This window comes from Ranitomeya variabilis, chromosome 1 (genome assembly GCF_051348905.1).
Source record: "Ranitomeya variabilis isolate aRanVar5 chromosome 1, aRanVar5.hap1, whole genome shotgun sequence".
NCBI lineage: Eukaryota > Metazoa > Chordata > Amphibia > Anura > Dendrobatidae > Ranitomeya > Ranitomeya variabilis.
Genome location: NC_135232.1, coordinates 687,740,230 through 687,759,485, shown reverse-complemented (window position 1 = coordinate 687,759,485; position 19,256 = coordinate 687,740,230). Strand labels below are relative to the sequence as shown.

At 42.6% G+C, this 19,256-nt stretch overlaps 1 protein-coding gene across 1 annotated transcript in view; it reads right to left on the bottom strand.

The window, feature by feature from the left end:
• The window catches only part of BRF1 (BRF1 general transcription factor IIIB subunit), a 313,755-nt gene that overhangs the window by 192,476 nt on the left and 102,023 nt on the right, over positions 1-19,256 (bottom strand). The window contains exon 4 of the mRNA XM_077266113.1: positions 7,946-7,977. Within this exon, the coding sequence (XP_077122228.1) occupies positions 7,946-7,977 (32 nt within the window). The remainder of the gene's footprint in view (positions 1-7,945; positions 7,978-19,256) is intronic.

Sequence of the window (19,256 nt, the reverse complement as noted above, 5' to 3'; positions counted from 1 at the left end):
TCAGTCACATGACCGCAGGTCCTGGTTGGCAACAGACTCCGGTTACCAACCACGCTTGCACTTTAGCTGCTAGGTCACATGACCTCAGGTATTGGTTGGCACATAGCTCCTTACCAACCCCGCGTGTGTTCTGCATCCCAGGTCTCAATTAGCAGATTCTTATTAGCCATCTGCGCGTGTACCTTCAACTAAAAGACCCAGTTGAGTATTGCGCTGGTGCTTCTTACTTATTGTAGTTAAAAAGCTGCATACATGCTTAATAAGCTTCTGCAACTACTAGATTTAGCGGACCGATTGTCTCTATCTATATAACCCCGTTTCTTATTACAATATCACTGCTGAGATGCATATAAAATTACAGTAATGTAAGATCGTATGCCCCTTTAGAGCACCGAGTAGAGGTGGCAATTATGACAAAATTATTCTGCAAAGAGAATGTCGGTGGATTTACCGGCTAGATACCCAATGCCCCTCAGGTCTAAATGAGCAGCTTAATTTTAGCTGTTTCTTATGAATTAGCCTCTTTGATTTAAAATATAATTGGACGGAATGTGAGAAGGACATCAGACCAGGCCAAGTAAAATGACCCGTGAAATAGGTTGAACCTATGACCTATACATCTGAGCCCCGGCTGCATAAACAGAGTAAAGGGGCATACGATCTTACTGTAAAAATGGTGGGCATATAGAATGTGGGGTGAATAAAATATGCCGGACAGTGGATCTAATATGTATGCCGAGAGGTGGAAAGGTACCTTGATACAAAGTGGCGTGCTCTAACATTACTGTAATTTTATATGCATCTCAGCAGTGATATTGTAATAAGAAACGGGGTTATATAGATAGAGACAATCGGTCCGCTAAATCTAGTAGTTGCAGAAGCTTATTAAGCATGTATGCAGCTTTTTAACTACAATAAGTAAGAAGCACCAGCGCAATACTCAACTGGGTCTTTTAGTTGAAGGTACACGCGCAGATGGCTAATAAGAATCTGCTAATTGAGACCTGGGATGCAGAACACACGCGGGGTTGGTAAGGAGCTATGTGCCAACCAATACCTGAGGTCATGTGACCTAGCAGCTAAAGTGCAAGCGTGGTTGGTAACCGGAGTCTGTTGCCAACCAGGACATGCGGTCATGTGACTGAATATGCAAAGCGCAGGCACTAACAATAGTAGCTTTGAGCCGACCAGGACCTGTGGTCATGTGACCAACAAACGGAGGTGTGGCTGCAGCTCAATACCGATGGTATAGAGATAAACACTCAAAATAAACACCAGCGCAGCGCTGAGCATATGAATGCATGGTAAATGAAAGCCTCAGAAACAGCACTAAACCCCGTATTTTCTGTAAATCACCATATAAACTTAGACTGAGATGGGGACATTCAGGAAGTGATGACAGACGCCAATGAATGGTACCGCCCACAATACTATATAATGGCAACCATAATCAAACAGAAGAGAGACTGCTCTACCTTTACACCAAGGCACCTATATTCTAGAGAGGTTATGTCTGCCACTGCAGAATACCCTTACTAACCTGGACAAATTCCCCTGATGAACCCCCTGAACAGGGGAGGAAACGCGTTGGGAAGAAGAAGGGAGACATATTTTCCAGGGTGGCTACATCTATCAAGGGCATTATAGAAAAACAGGCTCACACTTGGGTACTGCCCTTGTTAGGGCGGGAGTTTCTTTACACTGGGCACGACAGGGAAAGTAGAACCTAGTGTACCTCCCCCCCTCCTGCATCCGGATCCTGAGGTTACAGGAACCTCCAGTAGATCGTGAGGCGACAATTGGGTGAGATTGTGCCATTTTTTTCTAGTGCACTGCTAACCATGAGCACTTTCAGTAAATGTTTTATTTAAACTGTTTTTAGGTATACATATTAAAGGCTAAGTTTTATATTTATCTAGTGGCTGGCTATGCTGTTGTGCCTGTATTCTATAAACTACTGACAACATGTCTCCGAATTTCCCAAAAAAAAACAGTGCTTTCAGACTTCAAATAATGCAAAGAAAACAAGTTCATAATCATTTAGAAAACAACAAAACTAATGTTTTAACTCAGGAAGAGTTCAGAAATCAATATTTTGTGGAATAACCATGATTTTTAATCACAGCTTTCATACTTCGTGGCATGGTTTCCACCAGTCTTTCACACTGCTCTTGGGTGACCTTATGCCACTCCTGGTACAAAAATGTAAGCAGTTCTTCTTTGTTTGATGGCTTGTGACTATTCATCATGCTCTTGGTTACATTCCAGAGGTTTTCAATGGGGTTCAGGTCTGGGGATTGGGCTGCCCATGACAGGGTTTTGATGTGGTGGTTCTTCATCCACACATTGATTGACCTTGCAGTGTGGCATGGCGCATTGCCCTACTGGAAAAACCAGTCCTCAAAGTTGGGGGAACATTGCCTCAGCAGAAGGAATCAACTGTTTTTCCAGGATAACCTTGTATGCGGCTTGATTCATATGTCCTTCACAAAAGATTAACCTGCCCAATTCCAGCTTTGCAGAAGCATCCCCAGATCATCACCGATCCTCCACCAAATTTCACAGTGGGTGCAAGACACTGTGGCTTGTACGCCTCTCCAGGTCTCTGTCTAACCATTAGATGACCAGGTATTCCTCATCTGACCACAGAACCTTCTCCCAATCACTCACAGAATCATCCAGATGTTCATTAACAAACTTCAGATGGGCCTGCACATGTGCCTTCTTGAGCAGGGGGACCTTGCAGGCACTGCAGGATTTTAAACCTTTAAATGTGCTACCGATGGTTTTCTTGGCGACTGTGGTCCCTGCTACCTTGAGATCATTAACAAGTTTCCCCCGTGTAGTTTTAGGGTATGTGCACACGTTGCAGATTTGGCTCTGCGGATCCGCAGCAGTTTTCCATGCGGTGTACAGTACCATGAAAACCTATGGAAAACCAAATCCGCTGTGCCCATGCTGCGGAAAATTCAACGCAGCGGTTTATTCTCTCCAGCATGTCGATTCTTTGTGCAGAATCCGCAGCGCTTTTACACCTATTCCATTATAGGAATCCGCAGGTGTAAAAACGCTGGCGAAATCCATACAAAATCTGCAGAAAACCCGAAGGGAACCTGCAAGTAAAACGTAGGTAATTTTACCTGCGGATTCTGCAGAATCTGCGAGGAAAAATCCGCAATGGAATTCGCAACATGTGCACATACCCATAGGCAGATCTCTCACCTTCCTCATGATCAAGGATACCAAACGAGGTGAGATTTTGCATGGTGCCCCAGATCGATGTCGATTGACAGTCATTTTGCATTTCTTCCATTTTCTTACTATTGCACCAACAGTTGTCTCCTTTTCACCCAGTATCTTACTTATGGTTTTGTAGCTCATTCCAGCTTTGTGCAGGTCTATGATCTTGTCCCTGACATCCTTATAAAGCTCTTTGGTCTTGCCCATGTTGTAGAGGTTAGAGTCTGACTGAGTAATTGAGTCTGTGGACAGGAGTCTTTTATAAAGGTGACTATGTAAGACAGCTGTCTTTAATGCAGGTAACGAGTTGATTAGGAGTGTCTAACTGGTCTGTAGGAGCCAGAACTCTTAATGGTTGGTAGGGGATCAAATACTTATTTCTCACTGCAACATGCAAATAAATTTATATAATTTATACAATGTGATTTTCGGGATTTTATTTTTGATATTCTATCTCTCAATGTTAAAATTAACCTACCCTTAAAATTATAGACTGTTAATGTCTTTGTCAGTGGGCAAACTTACAAAATCAGTGTAGTGAAATATGTATAGGTATACATGTGTGTAGTGAAATATGTATAGGTTTATATGTGTGACTAGCAGTAGGTTAACATCTGTCCTGAGATTGCAGGTCTCACAAAGGTCACAACATATGTATCTTGAGAAGGCAGTCTACTGTCTCCAATCTAGCCAGGGGTCTTGCTGGGAACCAGGAAGAAGGGGAAAACGTTTCACACCTTCGGCTTTTTTGAAGAGAGATGTCAATTACAGCCCGGCACTATCTATCTGTGGGAAACTTTAAACAAAGAATTTCAGAGAAAATAATATATTTGGAGTGGTAAAGGCCCAGTGAAAAACAAGCAATTATAATATCAACCTGAGAGGCTGGTCTGGAAATCTGACCTCCAGGGTGACTCTATAAATTAGGCTTGTACGCATAGAAAGCTGTTCACAGAACGAGGGCAGCCAAGCTGATGTGTTCCATTCCATTTTGGTGGCAGCACAGTGGGATCTGTGACAATCAGCAACAGATCAAATGCTTATTTCCCCCACTGTAGTTGTAGAGGCATTCCACCAGTTGGCGAACAGGCACTTTTACCCAAGCTACAATGGAGCAGCAGCGCACATGCCCGACCTTCGCTCAATTCATTCTCCATGGGACAGCTGAGCGCCAATCTCTGCTTTTCTGGTAGTTCCATAGGATAAGAATTCCCCTCCATTCTAAATGGGATAAAAGTGCTCCATCCTGGCGATTGTTGGGGGTCTTAGTGGTCAGCTCCCCATTTATCTAGAAGTTATACCATACGCCATGGATAGGTGATAACTTCTTTTCACCAGACCTCTGTAAACACACATTCCCCATGTACCAAGAGGTACAGCACGGTGGCGCAGTGGATAGCACAGCAGGCTTGCAGCGCTGGAGTCCTGGGTTCTAATCCCACTCAGGACAACATCTGCAAAGAGTTTGTATGTTCTCTCCGTGTTTGCGTGGGTTTCCTCCGGGTTCTCCGGTTTCCTCCCACATTCAAAAAAGACATACTGATAGGGAATTTAGATTGTGAGCCCCATCAGGGACAGCGATGATAATGTGTGCAAAATTGTAAAGCGCTGCGGAATATGTTAGCGCTATATAAAAATAAAGATTATTATTATTATTATTATTACTATTATCGGTGGTCACTCCGCTTTCTTGGAAGCATCTGCTTACCGTTGTACACAGTACATAGAAGTTTCCACAGCAAGGATAAACACCCCTCCTCACATCCTTGTAGTGCTTTGTTCTGCCACACAGAAAATAAAGATCTACTGTACGGTTTCCATGTTTATGACCCTTGGGCCAATTCCCTAGGAATAGACTGCTCCCTCTTCAAGTACCATGAGCGATGCATATGAGTGACGAACAACTGATCTTAAAAAGCAAAACTAAACCTAGAAATTAATGTTTAAATTAATCAAGAAACCTTGTTATCCTGATTGTTTTCTTAAGTCTGAGGTATTTTCTGTATGGTCGTGAAACAGTCAGTCATGTGAAAATCCTGCAAAGGACTCAGACATTGATCTCCTGCTCATCAGTTCTCAAGTCCCCCCACCTTATCTAAAAGGGCAGTTCTATTATGTGGTACTGCAGATAGGGGAGAGGCTCCTGCTGCAACCAGCTGTCTTTTACAGCAGTGTGGCTATTGAGTGGTGGGAGGGCGGCATGGCTAAATACAGATAACAGTTCTTTATATATCTCAGTTTTAACTATATGAGACAAAGAAAGGAAGAATGTAAAAAGTAGGCTATAAAGGGAGGAACGAAAGGGACATTTTTTTATACATAGTTTTCCCTTAAATATGTCTTAAAACAACTAAACCATGACTTTTTAGTTTGCAAGGGCTTAAGGTACCGTCACATTAAGCGACGCTGCAGCGTCGCTGTGTGGTCGCTGGAGAGCTGTCACACAGACCGCTCTCCAGCGACCAACGATGCCGAAGTCCCCGGGTAACCAGGGTAAACATCGAGTTACTAAGCGCAGGGCCGCGCTTAGTAACCCGATGTTTACCCTGGTTACCAGTGTAAATGTAAAAAAAAACAAACACTACATACTTACATTGCCGTGTCTGTCGCGTCCCTCGCCTTCAGCTTCCCTGCACTGTGTAAGCGCCGGCCCTAAGCACAGCGGTGACGTCACCGCTGTGCTTTGCTTTACGGCCGGCACTGACACATTCAGTGCAGGAAGCTCTGAGCAGCAGCGCGGACACCGGGGGAAGTGACAGACATCAGAGGGTGAGTATGTAGTGGGGTTTTTTTTTACTTTTACAATGGTAACCAGGGTAAATATCGGGTTACTAAGCGCGGCCCTGCGATTAGTAACCCGATATTTACCCTGGTTACCATTGTAAAACATTGCTGGCATCGTTGCTTTTGCTGTCAAACACGACGATACACGCCGATCTGACGACCAAATAAAGTTCTGGACTTTCAGCAACGACCAGCGATATCACAGCGGGATCCAGATCGCTGCTGTGTGTCAAACACAACGATATCGCTGTCCAGGACGCTGCAACGTCATGGATCGTTGTCGTTCTCGTTGCAAAGTCGTTTAGTGTGAAGGTACCTTTAGAGAAGAGAGATCATCCAATGGAGGTGGCACATTTTTCTTTGTTGCATTATCCAAGTCTGTTGTATCATTTACAAAAAAAAAATCTATATTTGCCCCCAACTGGTCTCGTGACACTGCAGACAATCAGTGGCCACTAATTGGCTACAGCACTCACACTTCCATCTGAGCTTTTTTTTTCCAACTGAACGGAAATTTGAATATAAGAACGCTGCAGCTGATCAAATGCTGATTAGCTGCAGTGGTCACAGGTAGAGCAGCTGCAGTGGTCATGGGGTAGAACGGTGCCAGTCCAAAACTTAAAAGTAACGATTTTTTTTTTTAATTCATGCAGCACCCTGGGACTATGTATGGAACAACCCCTATAAAGTACTCATTGGCATTGGCGAGTGAACCAGAGTACCTGGAAGAAGCAAAGAACCCACGTTTGGACTTGATTGGATTTGAATCCAGGATCAACAATTGCTGCAAAGACTCTGTGCTTAACCACTGAGTCACCATTCTTATCTTCTCTGCAGTGGTTAAAACTGCACTTTAAAAAGGCACATGCTTCTGTTCCCAGTAATATAAGAGGAGACCTTACCTTGGTGTAAATAAGGGATAGTTTACTTACAGCTAAAAAGAAAAATGCAACATGACAACCCAAATGGGATGCAGTTTTCTATTGAAAACTCTACCTGCCTTCAATTATTAGCCCATGTAAATATGGCAGTGATCGGCTGAGGTTTCTCAAGGGACCACATCTCCTATGAAGCTCAAACCTCATCGACAGGATATGTGCTGCTAGGAATATGCAAACTGAATGGAGAGGCAAATATCAGAGCCAAAAGTTATTCTCAACATTGCCAATTATCACCTATAACTTGCTGTTTAGCGAGGGTCCAATCGCGGGGACCCAATTGTCCTGTGAAATGAATAGAGTGGCGTCCACACATGCACGTCACAGCTCTATTCATGCTGTACTGCATTTCCGACAAGCCCCGTTTTCAAGACTGGTGGTGGGCCCATTGGCAGGTCCCCCTGTGATCAGAAAGTTTTCGCCAATCTTGTGGATAGGTAATTATTTGCTATGTCGAGAACAAACATTTGATTGCTTCCCCCATACATTTGCGTCAACCTGTGTAGAAGGGCTTTCGAACAAGCCCCATCTAACTTGCTGTACTGCAGAGCAGAACTCAATTGTACCAATGCAGTTTTGATGGCAATGAGACCTAATGGATTGAGCTAAGTTAAAAGACATTAAAAATACACATGCCTGGTCTAAAAGTTGCAAAAAGGAAAAAAAAACATCTTTAAAGAGTTAAGAACTTCAAAAGAAAAAAAAAAAAAGAAAAACTCCCAGTACAAGTCAGTGCAGCTGGATTCCTCTCGTCATCATCCTATACTGGCTGCTATCCCAAAGAGCTCTTGCCACAGGCCTTGGCATCTGCAAAGTGTTCACCTCGGTGCATGAAAGTACAGGGAGTCAAAACACTACAGGTGCGGTGTCAGTGAGATCTCCAAGCGTGCACACAATAAAAAGCATTATTCACCACAACACCCAGCTGGCAGTGATAAAGCTAGTTAACACAAAGCAGAGACTGCTGTTAGATTATAGCATACCTGAAGAAGGTCGCTGAGATCAAGTAACATATCTGGGAGTAAAGTCAAGGAAATACATTGTAGACACAAAGGGTTCTTGTAGTCTGCTGTACTACGAAGGGAAAAGGGGGGAACAAACGTGAACTATTTCATTATTTTCCACTACAAATTTCCCAAGAGACAGTAAAAAATAAACAGAAAGCCCAGACTGTACGGATTTATGGTCTTTATTACGAAGAAAAGGGAATATTCCTGTCGGAATCTGAGCCGATCGACATGTGTTCCAGCTCACTGCAGATTCACAACATGTTTTCCATCTGTCAAATATAGAGTTTCAAAAAGAAGCAAACCTAAAAGGGAAAACCATTAATAAACCTATACAAAATTAAAAAAATATATGTCCCGTCCACTTTCCCAAACTCAATTTACACATTTAAGGTGTCAGGAGTGAGAAAGCAGACACCTTCTGGGACAAACATGGAAAACCTTTTATTTCTTACCCTTTGAATTGTCATGGAGGACAGACCTTGTTTATAAAGAGAAAAATCACGTCGTGTGCATGAATAGTGGATGGTGATGACTGAGTATTTATGGAGCTGGAGACAATCCGTGTACGGCTATACAGCATTGCATTTCACAGGACATTGATTCTTAATCCAAAGAATCAATGCTTCAGAGGACATAGTCTCCTCAATACAACATTAAATGGACCAGAATATGGTTTCTTTTGTAATTGTAGGCACACTGAGGTGGTGGGTGGCGTAGATCCCCATTTGGGGCGCAGTACTGTGGTCCAGCACTTGAATAGAGTATCAATACTTGTACAGTAGGCCTTATTCTTTATTTAGACAACCATTTTGACATTGGTTTTAGGTCATCACTTTGTGACTGGTGAGGATCCGGTATCATTTATCCCACTGATCATTGAAGTACTTGCAGCTCAGCCTCATTGATCTGAATGAGGTTGCATGCAGTACCCGTCCCAGCAGTGGGCACACACAGATGCTCCAGTATCAGGTACTGGAATACAATGAAAGATGCCAGTTTTTAAGAGACATTTAAGGGTAAGGTCAGATGGAGAGGCCAAGGTGCAAGTCATCATGAGCACGGTGGCTCAGTGGTTAGCACTGCAGCCTTGCAGCGCTGAGGTCCTGGGTTCAAATCCCACCAAGGACAACATCTGCAAGGAGTTTGTATACTCTCCCTGGTTTTCCGGTTTCCTCCCACACTTAAAAGACATACCGATAGGGAATCTAGCCCCAATAGGGACAGTGATGACAATGTCTGTACAGCGCTGTGGAATTAATGGCGCTATATAAGAATGCAAAAATAATAAAGTAATAATAAATGGCCTTGCGGATGAAAAGCTGTTTTGGATGGGTCATCTGTTTTTACTCTTAGGCTGCATTCCCACGTAATAAACACTTGGGGTTTTTTATGCAGAAAATCACAATTTCATGAAAACTCACGTCCACTGTGCATTTGGAGATGCTGTTAAATTACAGTATGTTTTGTTTTTTAGTTTTTTCCTTACAGGATTTCATCGGGTGCTTGAAAACAATGGATGTAAAAAACACAATTGCAGAATCCAAGCTCCTGAACTAAGAAAAAAATGCATTTAAAAAATGCTGCATCAAATCTGCACCAAAATCACATTTAAAAAAATAAGAAAATGCATACAAAAATACAACAATCACAGCAATTGCTAGCATAAGGGTGTGGTGTCTGCTAATTTGTACAGGCTTTAAAGGGTCAGAGCTCAAACTGTCGCACACTGATGACCTGTGCCGTTCACGCCTTACGGAGAGGAAGCGCTGAGCTCAGGAATCAAAATTTTCCGATCAGCACCAGTTGTTTTTACTGAGTACTTTTTTATAGGACAGACTTTTTTTTATTTTCACCTATGGCAGGTCTAGGAAAACATAGTACAAGTTTCTATAAATAAGCCGAGTATACGAAATAAGGTAAGACCGCTTGCTGGTGTCATGTGTTGTCCTAAAATGAAGGGGTTAACTCATCCACACGGCGGTTCTGCAGAGTGATCCTCTTGTCTGTAGATGTGATGGATGGCTGTTCTGTATCCTGTGTTCTCCACTAAATGATGATTCAGAAATGGGCAGGCTGCCTGGCGATTGTCTTCTCCTCATGCATATTGTTATTTCATGTATCTTACCACACGGACGCACATTAAAATTCACATATTAAAGAGACAATTTGCATTCTTTACGCCCAGGAAAATGCAGAGGTATTTATTTACTGTAAAGTGCCAATGGTTCTGGGGCATTTACCACGTGCAGAGAATCTGAGATCGTGTCCATGCGGCTTACATCTATTCGTCTGGATAGAGGGCAACGATTTTTTTTGCAAAAATTTGCCAAAAAATTAAATAATTAAATAAAATGCACAAGTGAATGCACAAGTGAATGTAGCTTCTGGAAAGGAATGTCTTGGTTTGGAAAAAAAATGGCTGGAATGAAAAAAAATAAAATAAAAATGAAATGAAGGCTACCCCTGACCAAGTGTGGTATCAAGGATCAGCTCTATTCGCTTCACCGGGGCTAGGCTGCAATACCTGACACAGCCCAAATGAAAAGGGTGGAACAAAAGCAGCAGTGTAATCCTGGACAGCTCCCTTTAGGGTGATCTCAGGAGGAACTTGTTGCTAGAGGTCCCGATTAATTGTGTTGAATTTGGTGGTCTATGATCTATTTTTACTAGTCCTCTGGAGTTTGCAAAAAAAATACTAAAAATTAAAAAAAAAAAAGTTTTTGGTATTATCTCAATAACTTCTCTGCAGGTGTTGAAAAATATCAGAATAAATGTGTGTATAAAAATTATGCACAAAAACCTTATTAAAAAAAAAGAAAGAGTGAGGATCTTGGTGCATTTACTCACGGAGTATCAAGCTAAATGCACCAGAACTCTACAAGCCGATTTTCACGACTTGTGTTTTACACAGTTTCTGCAACTTTTCGGCTGGAGTCAAAAGGGTGTGACTTTGCAGAAAGGGGCGTGCCAATGAGAAAAAGGCGTGGCCTTAAAGATTCACAAAGTAGTTAAAATTTTGATGCAAATTTCTGCTGCAAAGCAAGCCGAAGGTGCTAACTTAGACAAAACTGCCTAAAAATGTGCTAGATTTATATATCAAGATGAAACGTTACAATAAACCTCGAATATTTTAAAGAGGCAGGCACATTGAGGTTTTGGTGCAGGTTCACTTTAATAATAATAATAATAATAATAATAATAATAATAATAAAAGCCTAAAAATTATTTAAAAACGTGCTTGGAGTACTCTTCCTATTCATGTCTATTCTAAAATTACATTGTTGTTCATGTTCAGTCTTTTGAGCATTTTTCCCCCCACTTCATGTTTTGAAAAACGCCTGGTGGAAAAAATAAAGCGAATGTCAGTTTTTTTTTTAAAGCAGCTACGAATTAAATCCATTTTAAAGCCATATTTACAGAGGTTTTTTGTTTTCATGCTACATTTCTCCCTTGTGCATGCTGATAAAGTTTAGTGACAAAAAAGAAAAATCATTCTACTTCATCAGGTTTTGGCAAAAACAACGCAGCTAAACCTCACTCCTCCCACTTTCAATGGGTAACAAATGCAAAAAAAAAAACGCTGAAAGAAGTGACCTGCTGAAAACCCCCAATGATCAGCTGCAATCTTGGGGATAACCCGGCACTGAAGACCCACATAGACATTGGAATAACTGACTGAACGCTCCGATATCGATGTGTATAGGGACCTCAGACAGATGATTGGCAGTGGAGATGAGCAAGTGCTCCTGTGCATCGGCTAGGTGGGCAAGATAGCTGCTGACCAATCCGTTGTTTAGCCAGAGCTATCTAAAGGATATCTACAGGATTAAGTAGGTGCAATAATATTAGCAAATACCTCCAATTAGAAAAGTAGTATAGTCCTTCTCATCCACTATCTCGCTTAATGTGCAGGACATTGAAGCAGCTTAGGTATCCATGGTTACGACCACTCAAAGTGACAGTTCGTTGTTAGTGGTGGTAATTCTGCATAAATAAGCTATTGCAGTGCCATGCACATGGGCTAAGAGACATAACTTATCAGATTAACTATACTACATTTCTAATTGGTTGCGAATATTATTATTACACCTACTACATATTGCAATATGATCTTGGAGATGAGAATTACCCCTTTAAGACTTCAATTTCCCTGCAGCGCCACCGCAGGAGAAATGAAGCATTACACAGCATCTGTATAAATGATTGAGAGGTCTGTGTAATGATGGGCAGGACAGATCCTCCAGAGCAAGTGATGGCTCTTTATAATTGTTCTCTCCTTAGGCCAAGAGGTAAGGATCCTGAAAAGAAAAAACAACTACATTAACGCGCAGGGACCTCATAGGGTGTATGAAAATTGGTCTGGAGAACAAAAGGGACATTACTGGAAATGACTGCAGCACGTCCTATATTTTCTTATCTGAAAAATAACATCCTGTCCGAGGCCCAAGTATACTGGAAGGCACAGCAAGACTCAGGGGTGATACGCACAGACCCTTCCCTTTGAGTCAGTGAAGACTTTGCCAACATCTCACTAGTCACTGTGTGGGTGAGACATTTCAAAGGAAGGAGTTGCACAAACATGAAGGTCTGCGTTCACTTGTAGCAAGCTGAGAGGTCAGAGAACCTTAATAAATTGGCTCTCAAACAAGCAGATCTTTAATTAAAACCACTCGTTTAATATCAGAGGCTCCTAGGTAATGGCGATCCAAGACCCTAAATTAAAATAAAAAGACACTCAGAGCCTGAGGAAGGGCAGGAAAACAAAGGCAACAGCAAAATGAAGACGAGATGAAAGCAGATGAGTCCCCTGCAATTAATCGTATGGACCAAATTAAGGCTGAGAATACAATCTCAGCCATTCACACAATTAAACAAAAAAAAAATCACTTGCATCCTTCACGGGCATAAAGAGAGGATGACTGTCATAATGAGCTCATCCCAAACAACGCCATAGGAAGCGGCTGCTAATAGGATGCACAGCCGTCTGCATGAGTACTGCCTGACCCTGGGATACAAAGCATGGCAGCGGTCGGCCACTTAATAGGATTTAGCTCAGTATCACCAGATATATCATGCACAAAAGGCAAATACAATTATAAAATCGGTAACATAGCTGTAAGTAATTACACATCACACAATAAAATAGATTATCAAAATAATACTGCCAACACAAGACCAGGAGAATACTGATGAAGGAGGCTCAGATTGGGAGGTTGGCATCGCTAGTGTGTCTACTCTCTGGAGGACCAGTCCTATCCTACAACGCACAGAAGTGTGTAATGCCTCATTTCCTCAGTGGTGGCGCTGCAGGGAAATTAAACACTTACTGTCAAGTTCCTCCGTAGATCACTGCTGATCACTGGGAGAGGGGAGGGGGGGAACTTTGTGATCAGCTTTTTCTGACAAGATGATATGAAAGATAAGTTTATAATGAAAATGTATGCGAAAATATAGTCCTTTGTGTACTAATCCATTTCCATTTTCAATGTCTCTGCGTGCTCCTGAAGAATGGAAACATTCATAGTTCACATCCAGAAGCTGAAAAGCTTTTCGGACCTAACCTTGGGCACAGCGGGAGGCTTTCTTTTTTAAAAAGGATTAGCAATGTCCGCTTGCGTAGTCTCCCAATTAAAGTGTTCAGAAATTGGCTAATAATTGCAGGTCCCAAACCAACTCCTAGAACACGTAGTCCACACCTGCCAATACCAGGCAAGTCACGATGGGGACATTGGGATCCCTGATTTCTGGATCAGAGGTTTTACCACCAGCGATCACACGTTCTTATTATTATTATACATTTATATAGCACCATTTATTCCATGGCGCTTTACATGTGAACGGGGCAAATATAGACAAGTACAATAAACATGAGCAATACAGGGCACACAGGTACAGAAGGAGAGAGGACCCTGCCCGCGAGGGCTCAGTCTCCAGAGGATGGGTGAGGATAACCTAGGAGAGGGTAGAGCTGGTTATGCGGTGGTTCAGTAGGTTGAGGATCACTGCAGGTTGTAGGCTTGTTGGAAGAGGTGGGTCTTCAGGTTCATTTTGAAGGTTTCCGTGGTAGGCGAGAGCCTTATGTGTTGTGGTAGAGAGTTCCAGGGTATGGGGGAAGCACGGGAGTAGTCTTGTATGCGATTGTGGGAAGAAGAGATAAGAGGGGAGTAGAGAAGGAGATCATGAGACAATTGAAGGTTGCAGGTAGGTAAGTACCGGAGACCATGTCACAGATGTATGGAGGAGTCAGGTTGTGGATGGCTATGTATGTCATTGTTAGTGTTTTGAACTGGAGCCTCTGTAGCAATAGGAAGCCAATGAAGGGCCTGGCAGAGAGGAGAGGCTGGGGAATAACGTATCACCTATTCTGTGGACATACCATAAAGGTCTCACCACTTTTAGGTGAACACAATTTATGCATGGGTAATGAGCATCTACCATTTATTTTCATTAGGGTTGGCTGAAACTTTACTTTACGGAATGATATATTATGGCAACATCATAATTCCATCTTCTCTCTCATCCAAGGTTCAGGCTTTTGCAGACTCTGGTAAGCACAAGCCCTTCACTAGCTGAGAATGAAGTCTCTAAGAGGTCATTTTATTACAATAAACAGACAATATACTAGAAGCGACAAATCTACTAGTAAAGGCAAAAAGTTACAAGGTAATTCATTTACAGAGGCAAATAAGCCACGGAGACCCAGAGACCTGCCGCGAAATGTACATATATTTTCATTACAATGCAGCAACGACACTGCATAATGCACTTTCTCATAGTGAAGGTTTTATGAAGAGCACAGGGAGGAGGATCAATGCATGGAGCCACTGGAGGGTAAGGCTGACTCAATGCTGCCTGAGCAATTTAGGATGTGAATCATGCTTACTCCCTGCAGACATATTACACAGAGCCTGAGTGGGGAGCGACAGTGGACGAGACGGTGCCCTCCTCCAAACCCAGGGAGATTGCAAACAGGTGTCATAAATCACAGGCCCTGGCAAATGAACCTCTCACAAGCTGCAGTGTATGGGGAGGAATCATTAATCAGCGCTGCCCTCACCGCAGGTAATGTGGGACCTCTCTGCTGCTAAACATGCATGCCATTTTACTAGAGTCTGAATGTTTAACCGTTCAGCAGCTGATATGTCAGAATATTAGGTTTCCTTGTCCTACTCCGCTATGAATCATCATGATCCACCAGTCGTGCCAGCCACAGCTCTCCATACAATTAAACAAATTTGGCTGGCTGTGTGCTGCCTGTGACATGGAGGGAACACTATACGCGTACGGGATATAAACACTTTCAGGGGCAATTTTTTAATTTAAATTACTTACTTTTAGCTAAAGAATCATTTCACCATTTTAATTCTACATCATCTATGTATCACTGTACATAGTAGAATGAGTTAGCAGTGTCAGTGAGCTCAAATGTTTAGGAGAGGTGAGAGAAGGGCTAATTTATCACCAAATTAAAGATCAACTTTCAACTGATGACGTTAACAAGATAGATTAGGCTACATTCACACATCTGTGAGACAAGTCCAGATGCTGTCTGTTTTTTTCTCGGACAGCACATTGATCCATACACAAGTCAGTTTTGAAAACAGATCCGTGTCTCCGGTTCCTGAGAGTCAGAGGTCCTAATCTTATCCGTTTTGCAAATCAGACTCGGTCATTAAAACGGAGGACACACTGACAAGAGACTGTACTTCAGAGTTTCATCTGTTTTAAATTGATCAATTAAAAAAAAAAAAAAAAAAAAAAAGTGAAGTTCAGCCTACCTGCTTCAGTAAAAAAAAAAAATATAAAAATTGAAGCAACTAGGGTTATACCTAAGATGCTATAGAAACGATTTTTAGAAAAATAAAAAAAAACGTCAGCCATCTTCCAAAAACAGTAACGAAAAAGTAAATTTGGCACTCCATTTAATTTTTCGTTACAGTGTAGCGGAATCCTATTTGTGCACCCATCCCCATTAGGAGTGCCGCGCAGCCTTTTGTTTCATCTTCCAAAAACAGGTTGTGTGGTATGGCAGTCCAGTCCCATTCACATCCAAGTCACAAACTCCATGGACAGGTGGCGTGATCCCTGGAAGAACGTGGCCATGGTTTTCTAATCCTCTTCATGGTGTATCGCAGGCCTAAAGCCACGTGGATTTTTGATAACAGTAATGTTTGGGGGTTTTATAAGTTATTAAATACAGGATACAAAAGACTGTAGTGTTCTTCAATATGATTATTTTGGAAACCTCACTATCAATAAGAACCGCTGTCCTGGGGATCATTCCTCCACCTTACAAATCTACAGTTCTGACCCCCCCCCCCAGGGCTATTACGTATATATACCGTATGTGTGTGAATGATATGTGAAGCTTTATCAGCAAGGCTAAATCTACAGGATTAGTGTCCCCCTATGACATTATGAAGGGTCAAAGCATTTCTATGAACCACCAGTTGAGAGTGTTTCGATTCTTCTGAAGCTTTTGTGCACACAGTGAATGTGTCAGCAGCGTCTACCATGCCGGTCAGGCCGAAATAACCCCCAGTAAGCAAGACGCCATCCTGCCTCTAAGCAATAACACTTGACAAACATGGGTAAAGTGGTTTGGCTGCGGAGTGAATAGCAGCTTTTGTGCCATGCTCACCCCCCTCGTCGCCGCACAATACGCTCGCAGAAATTGTTTACAGTCAGCTTTCTAAAAGGCTCATTATCCTCCGCAAATTAATCTTTGATGTATATACATAAGAAGCTGAAAGATCTGAAGAAAATGGAAGCAAAGTAGCCAAAACTGTGATACAAAAGGGAGTAGAGGGCTAGATCTAATGTGAGGAGCAACACATCCCCCATTGTAGAGAATGGATACCCTACAAAATGTCACAGTACGGTGGGTTTCCGACACCTACTGCTATGTTTCGTGTCCCCCACTCCACTCCTATTAATCGAAGAAGGAAGCTGGTGAACACAGGGTGTAAACTGGTTTAATGGCAGAGGTGCAAACAAGTCTTAAATTAAACAACAAACCTTTCAGCATGTAGGGCAAAGAGTGGGAGAAAACAGGAGCAGTGTGGGTCAAGGACTGCACTAATAAGTAGGGGGGACCCTAGCGTAGCTTGTTATCATGGATATGGAGCCAGGGCTGGAAATTTACAGTAAAAATAACAGCAGCTAAATAGTGGATACATTTAAATGCACATGAAATAAATATTTTTGCAGCAGGCAAGCAGTGAATCAAAATAACTGAACGTCCTGTAAAGAAACAATTGTAACAACGCAAACTGCCTTTTACTTGCCTGAAACATTCAGGACAGTGCATTTATTGTGCACTACGATAAAGGAGCTTTCACTTCTTAACCGATTATTCTGCAGCTCAGATACATCTACAATGAAAAAGGAGCAACTGTTATGTAACATTTTGGGTATGCAGCTCTTATTCGGACCTATGAGTCTGTGTTACACAAATACTGTGTGGTCTGATCATTCAGTCATGTGCCTAGAACACCTCCAGCCCACCAGTCATCAACATCTGGCAAGGATGCGTTACGTATTATTATTATTATTGTTTATTTTACAATGATGGTCCAGCCATCTTCAGGGGGTGGGGGGTAGGTGAGATAGTGAATGGGCTACACACACACACACACAAACATAAAATGACTGATTAGGGAACGCGATAGGCCGCTCTGAACAAATGAGTTTTGAGTGAGCGCCTAAAGCTATGCAAGTTGTGGATGGTCCTAATATCTTGGGGTAGAGCATTCGTTACGTATCTGCTGCAGCCAATCAGTGGCCACTGCAGTGCAGCTTCTTAACGTTTTAATGGAATGCGAAAGCTGCAGCCAATCAGTAGCTGATTCCGTCCAGTGACACCCCACACCGGAACTTAACGCTAAAATAACCGGCTGGGCAGACAGAACGGAGAGTACGGAAAGCACTGGGATGCAGAAACCGCACACATACACACTTTTTATATGTATGCAGAATTTTGCTGCCACTCCAGAGAAAAATTTGCACAAAAACTTATTTTTGTTGATTCTATATGGAAATCTGTGTGTCTGCCTTAGAGTTCTGCTGCGTAAACACACGTTGGCTTCTGTACTGAGGTTTTTCATATGATGAAATATTGTGGCTCATTTTCAGTCCAGATTCTGCAATGAAAACCAGCAGCAATTTACTGTACAATGCATGGGGATGAGGTTTTATAAAAGTGTGGTGGAAGTAAAATGGCAGAAGGACCAATTTTTATTTAAGAATCTCTCCTACTCTGCACTCATTACCTCCATTAATTGCATCTGTTTGCACTTGTTACCTGAATAAAAGACACCTTGTCCACACACTCAATCACACTCCAACCTCTCCACCATGGCCAAGACCAAAGAGCTGTCTAAGGACACCAGGGACAAAACTGTAGACCAACACAAAGCTGGGGTGGGCTACAGGACAATAGGCAAGCAGCTTGGTGAAAAGCTACAACTGTTGGCACAATTATTAGAAAATGGAAGAAAATAGTAGTTACTCACCGATAACGGTGTTTCTCTGAGCCCATGACAGCACCACGGAGAGAGGGGATCCGCCCACCAAGGACAGGAAACCTACAGATAAAAAGGCGGTATCTCTCTCCCGCATCAGTTGTTTACAGAGCATGAAGGGAATATCAGGTTAATAATTACAAATGTTTCTACATTACTAAACCTTTAATAAAGATACCGCGTGCTTATTGCTTATATACATAACTAAACATTATTAATGTGTGCACACCCACGCGTGAGGGAGGGAATGTACGGGTGCTGTCATGGGCTGAGAGAAACACAGTTATCGGTGAGTAACTACTATTTTCTCTGTCCCCCATGACGGCACCACGGAGAGAATTGCAGAGACTGTACATTAGGGAGGGACCACCGCTTCCAGCACCCTTCTACCAAAGGTAAGGTCTGAAGAAGAAGCTAAGTCCAACCGGTAGTGCTTAAAGAAGGTTGAGGGTGAAGACCAAGTAGCCGCTCTACATATCTGGTCTATTGAAGCGCCGGCTCTCTCTGCCCAGGAAGTCGCCATCGCCCTAGTTGAATGAGCTTTGACTTCCCCTGGAACTGGCATCCCGCTTGAGGCATCCCGCTTGAGGTATACGCGAGGTTGATGGCATCTCTGATCCATCTTGCCAATGTACCCTTGGAGGCCTTTTTGCCTTTCCGAGGGCCCTGAAAACACACAAAAAGAGATCCTTCCTCTCTACACTCCCTAGTGGCTTCCAGGTAATGGATGAGGCACCTTCTAACATCCAATGTGTGTAATG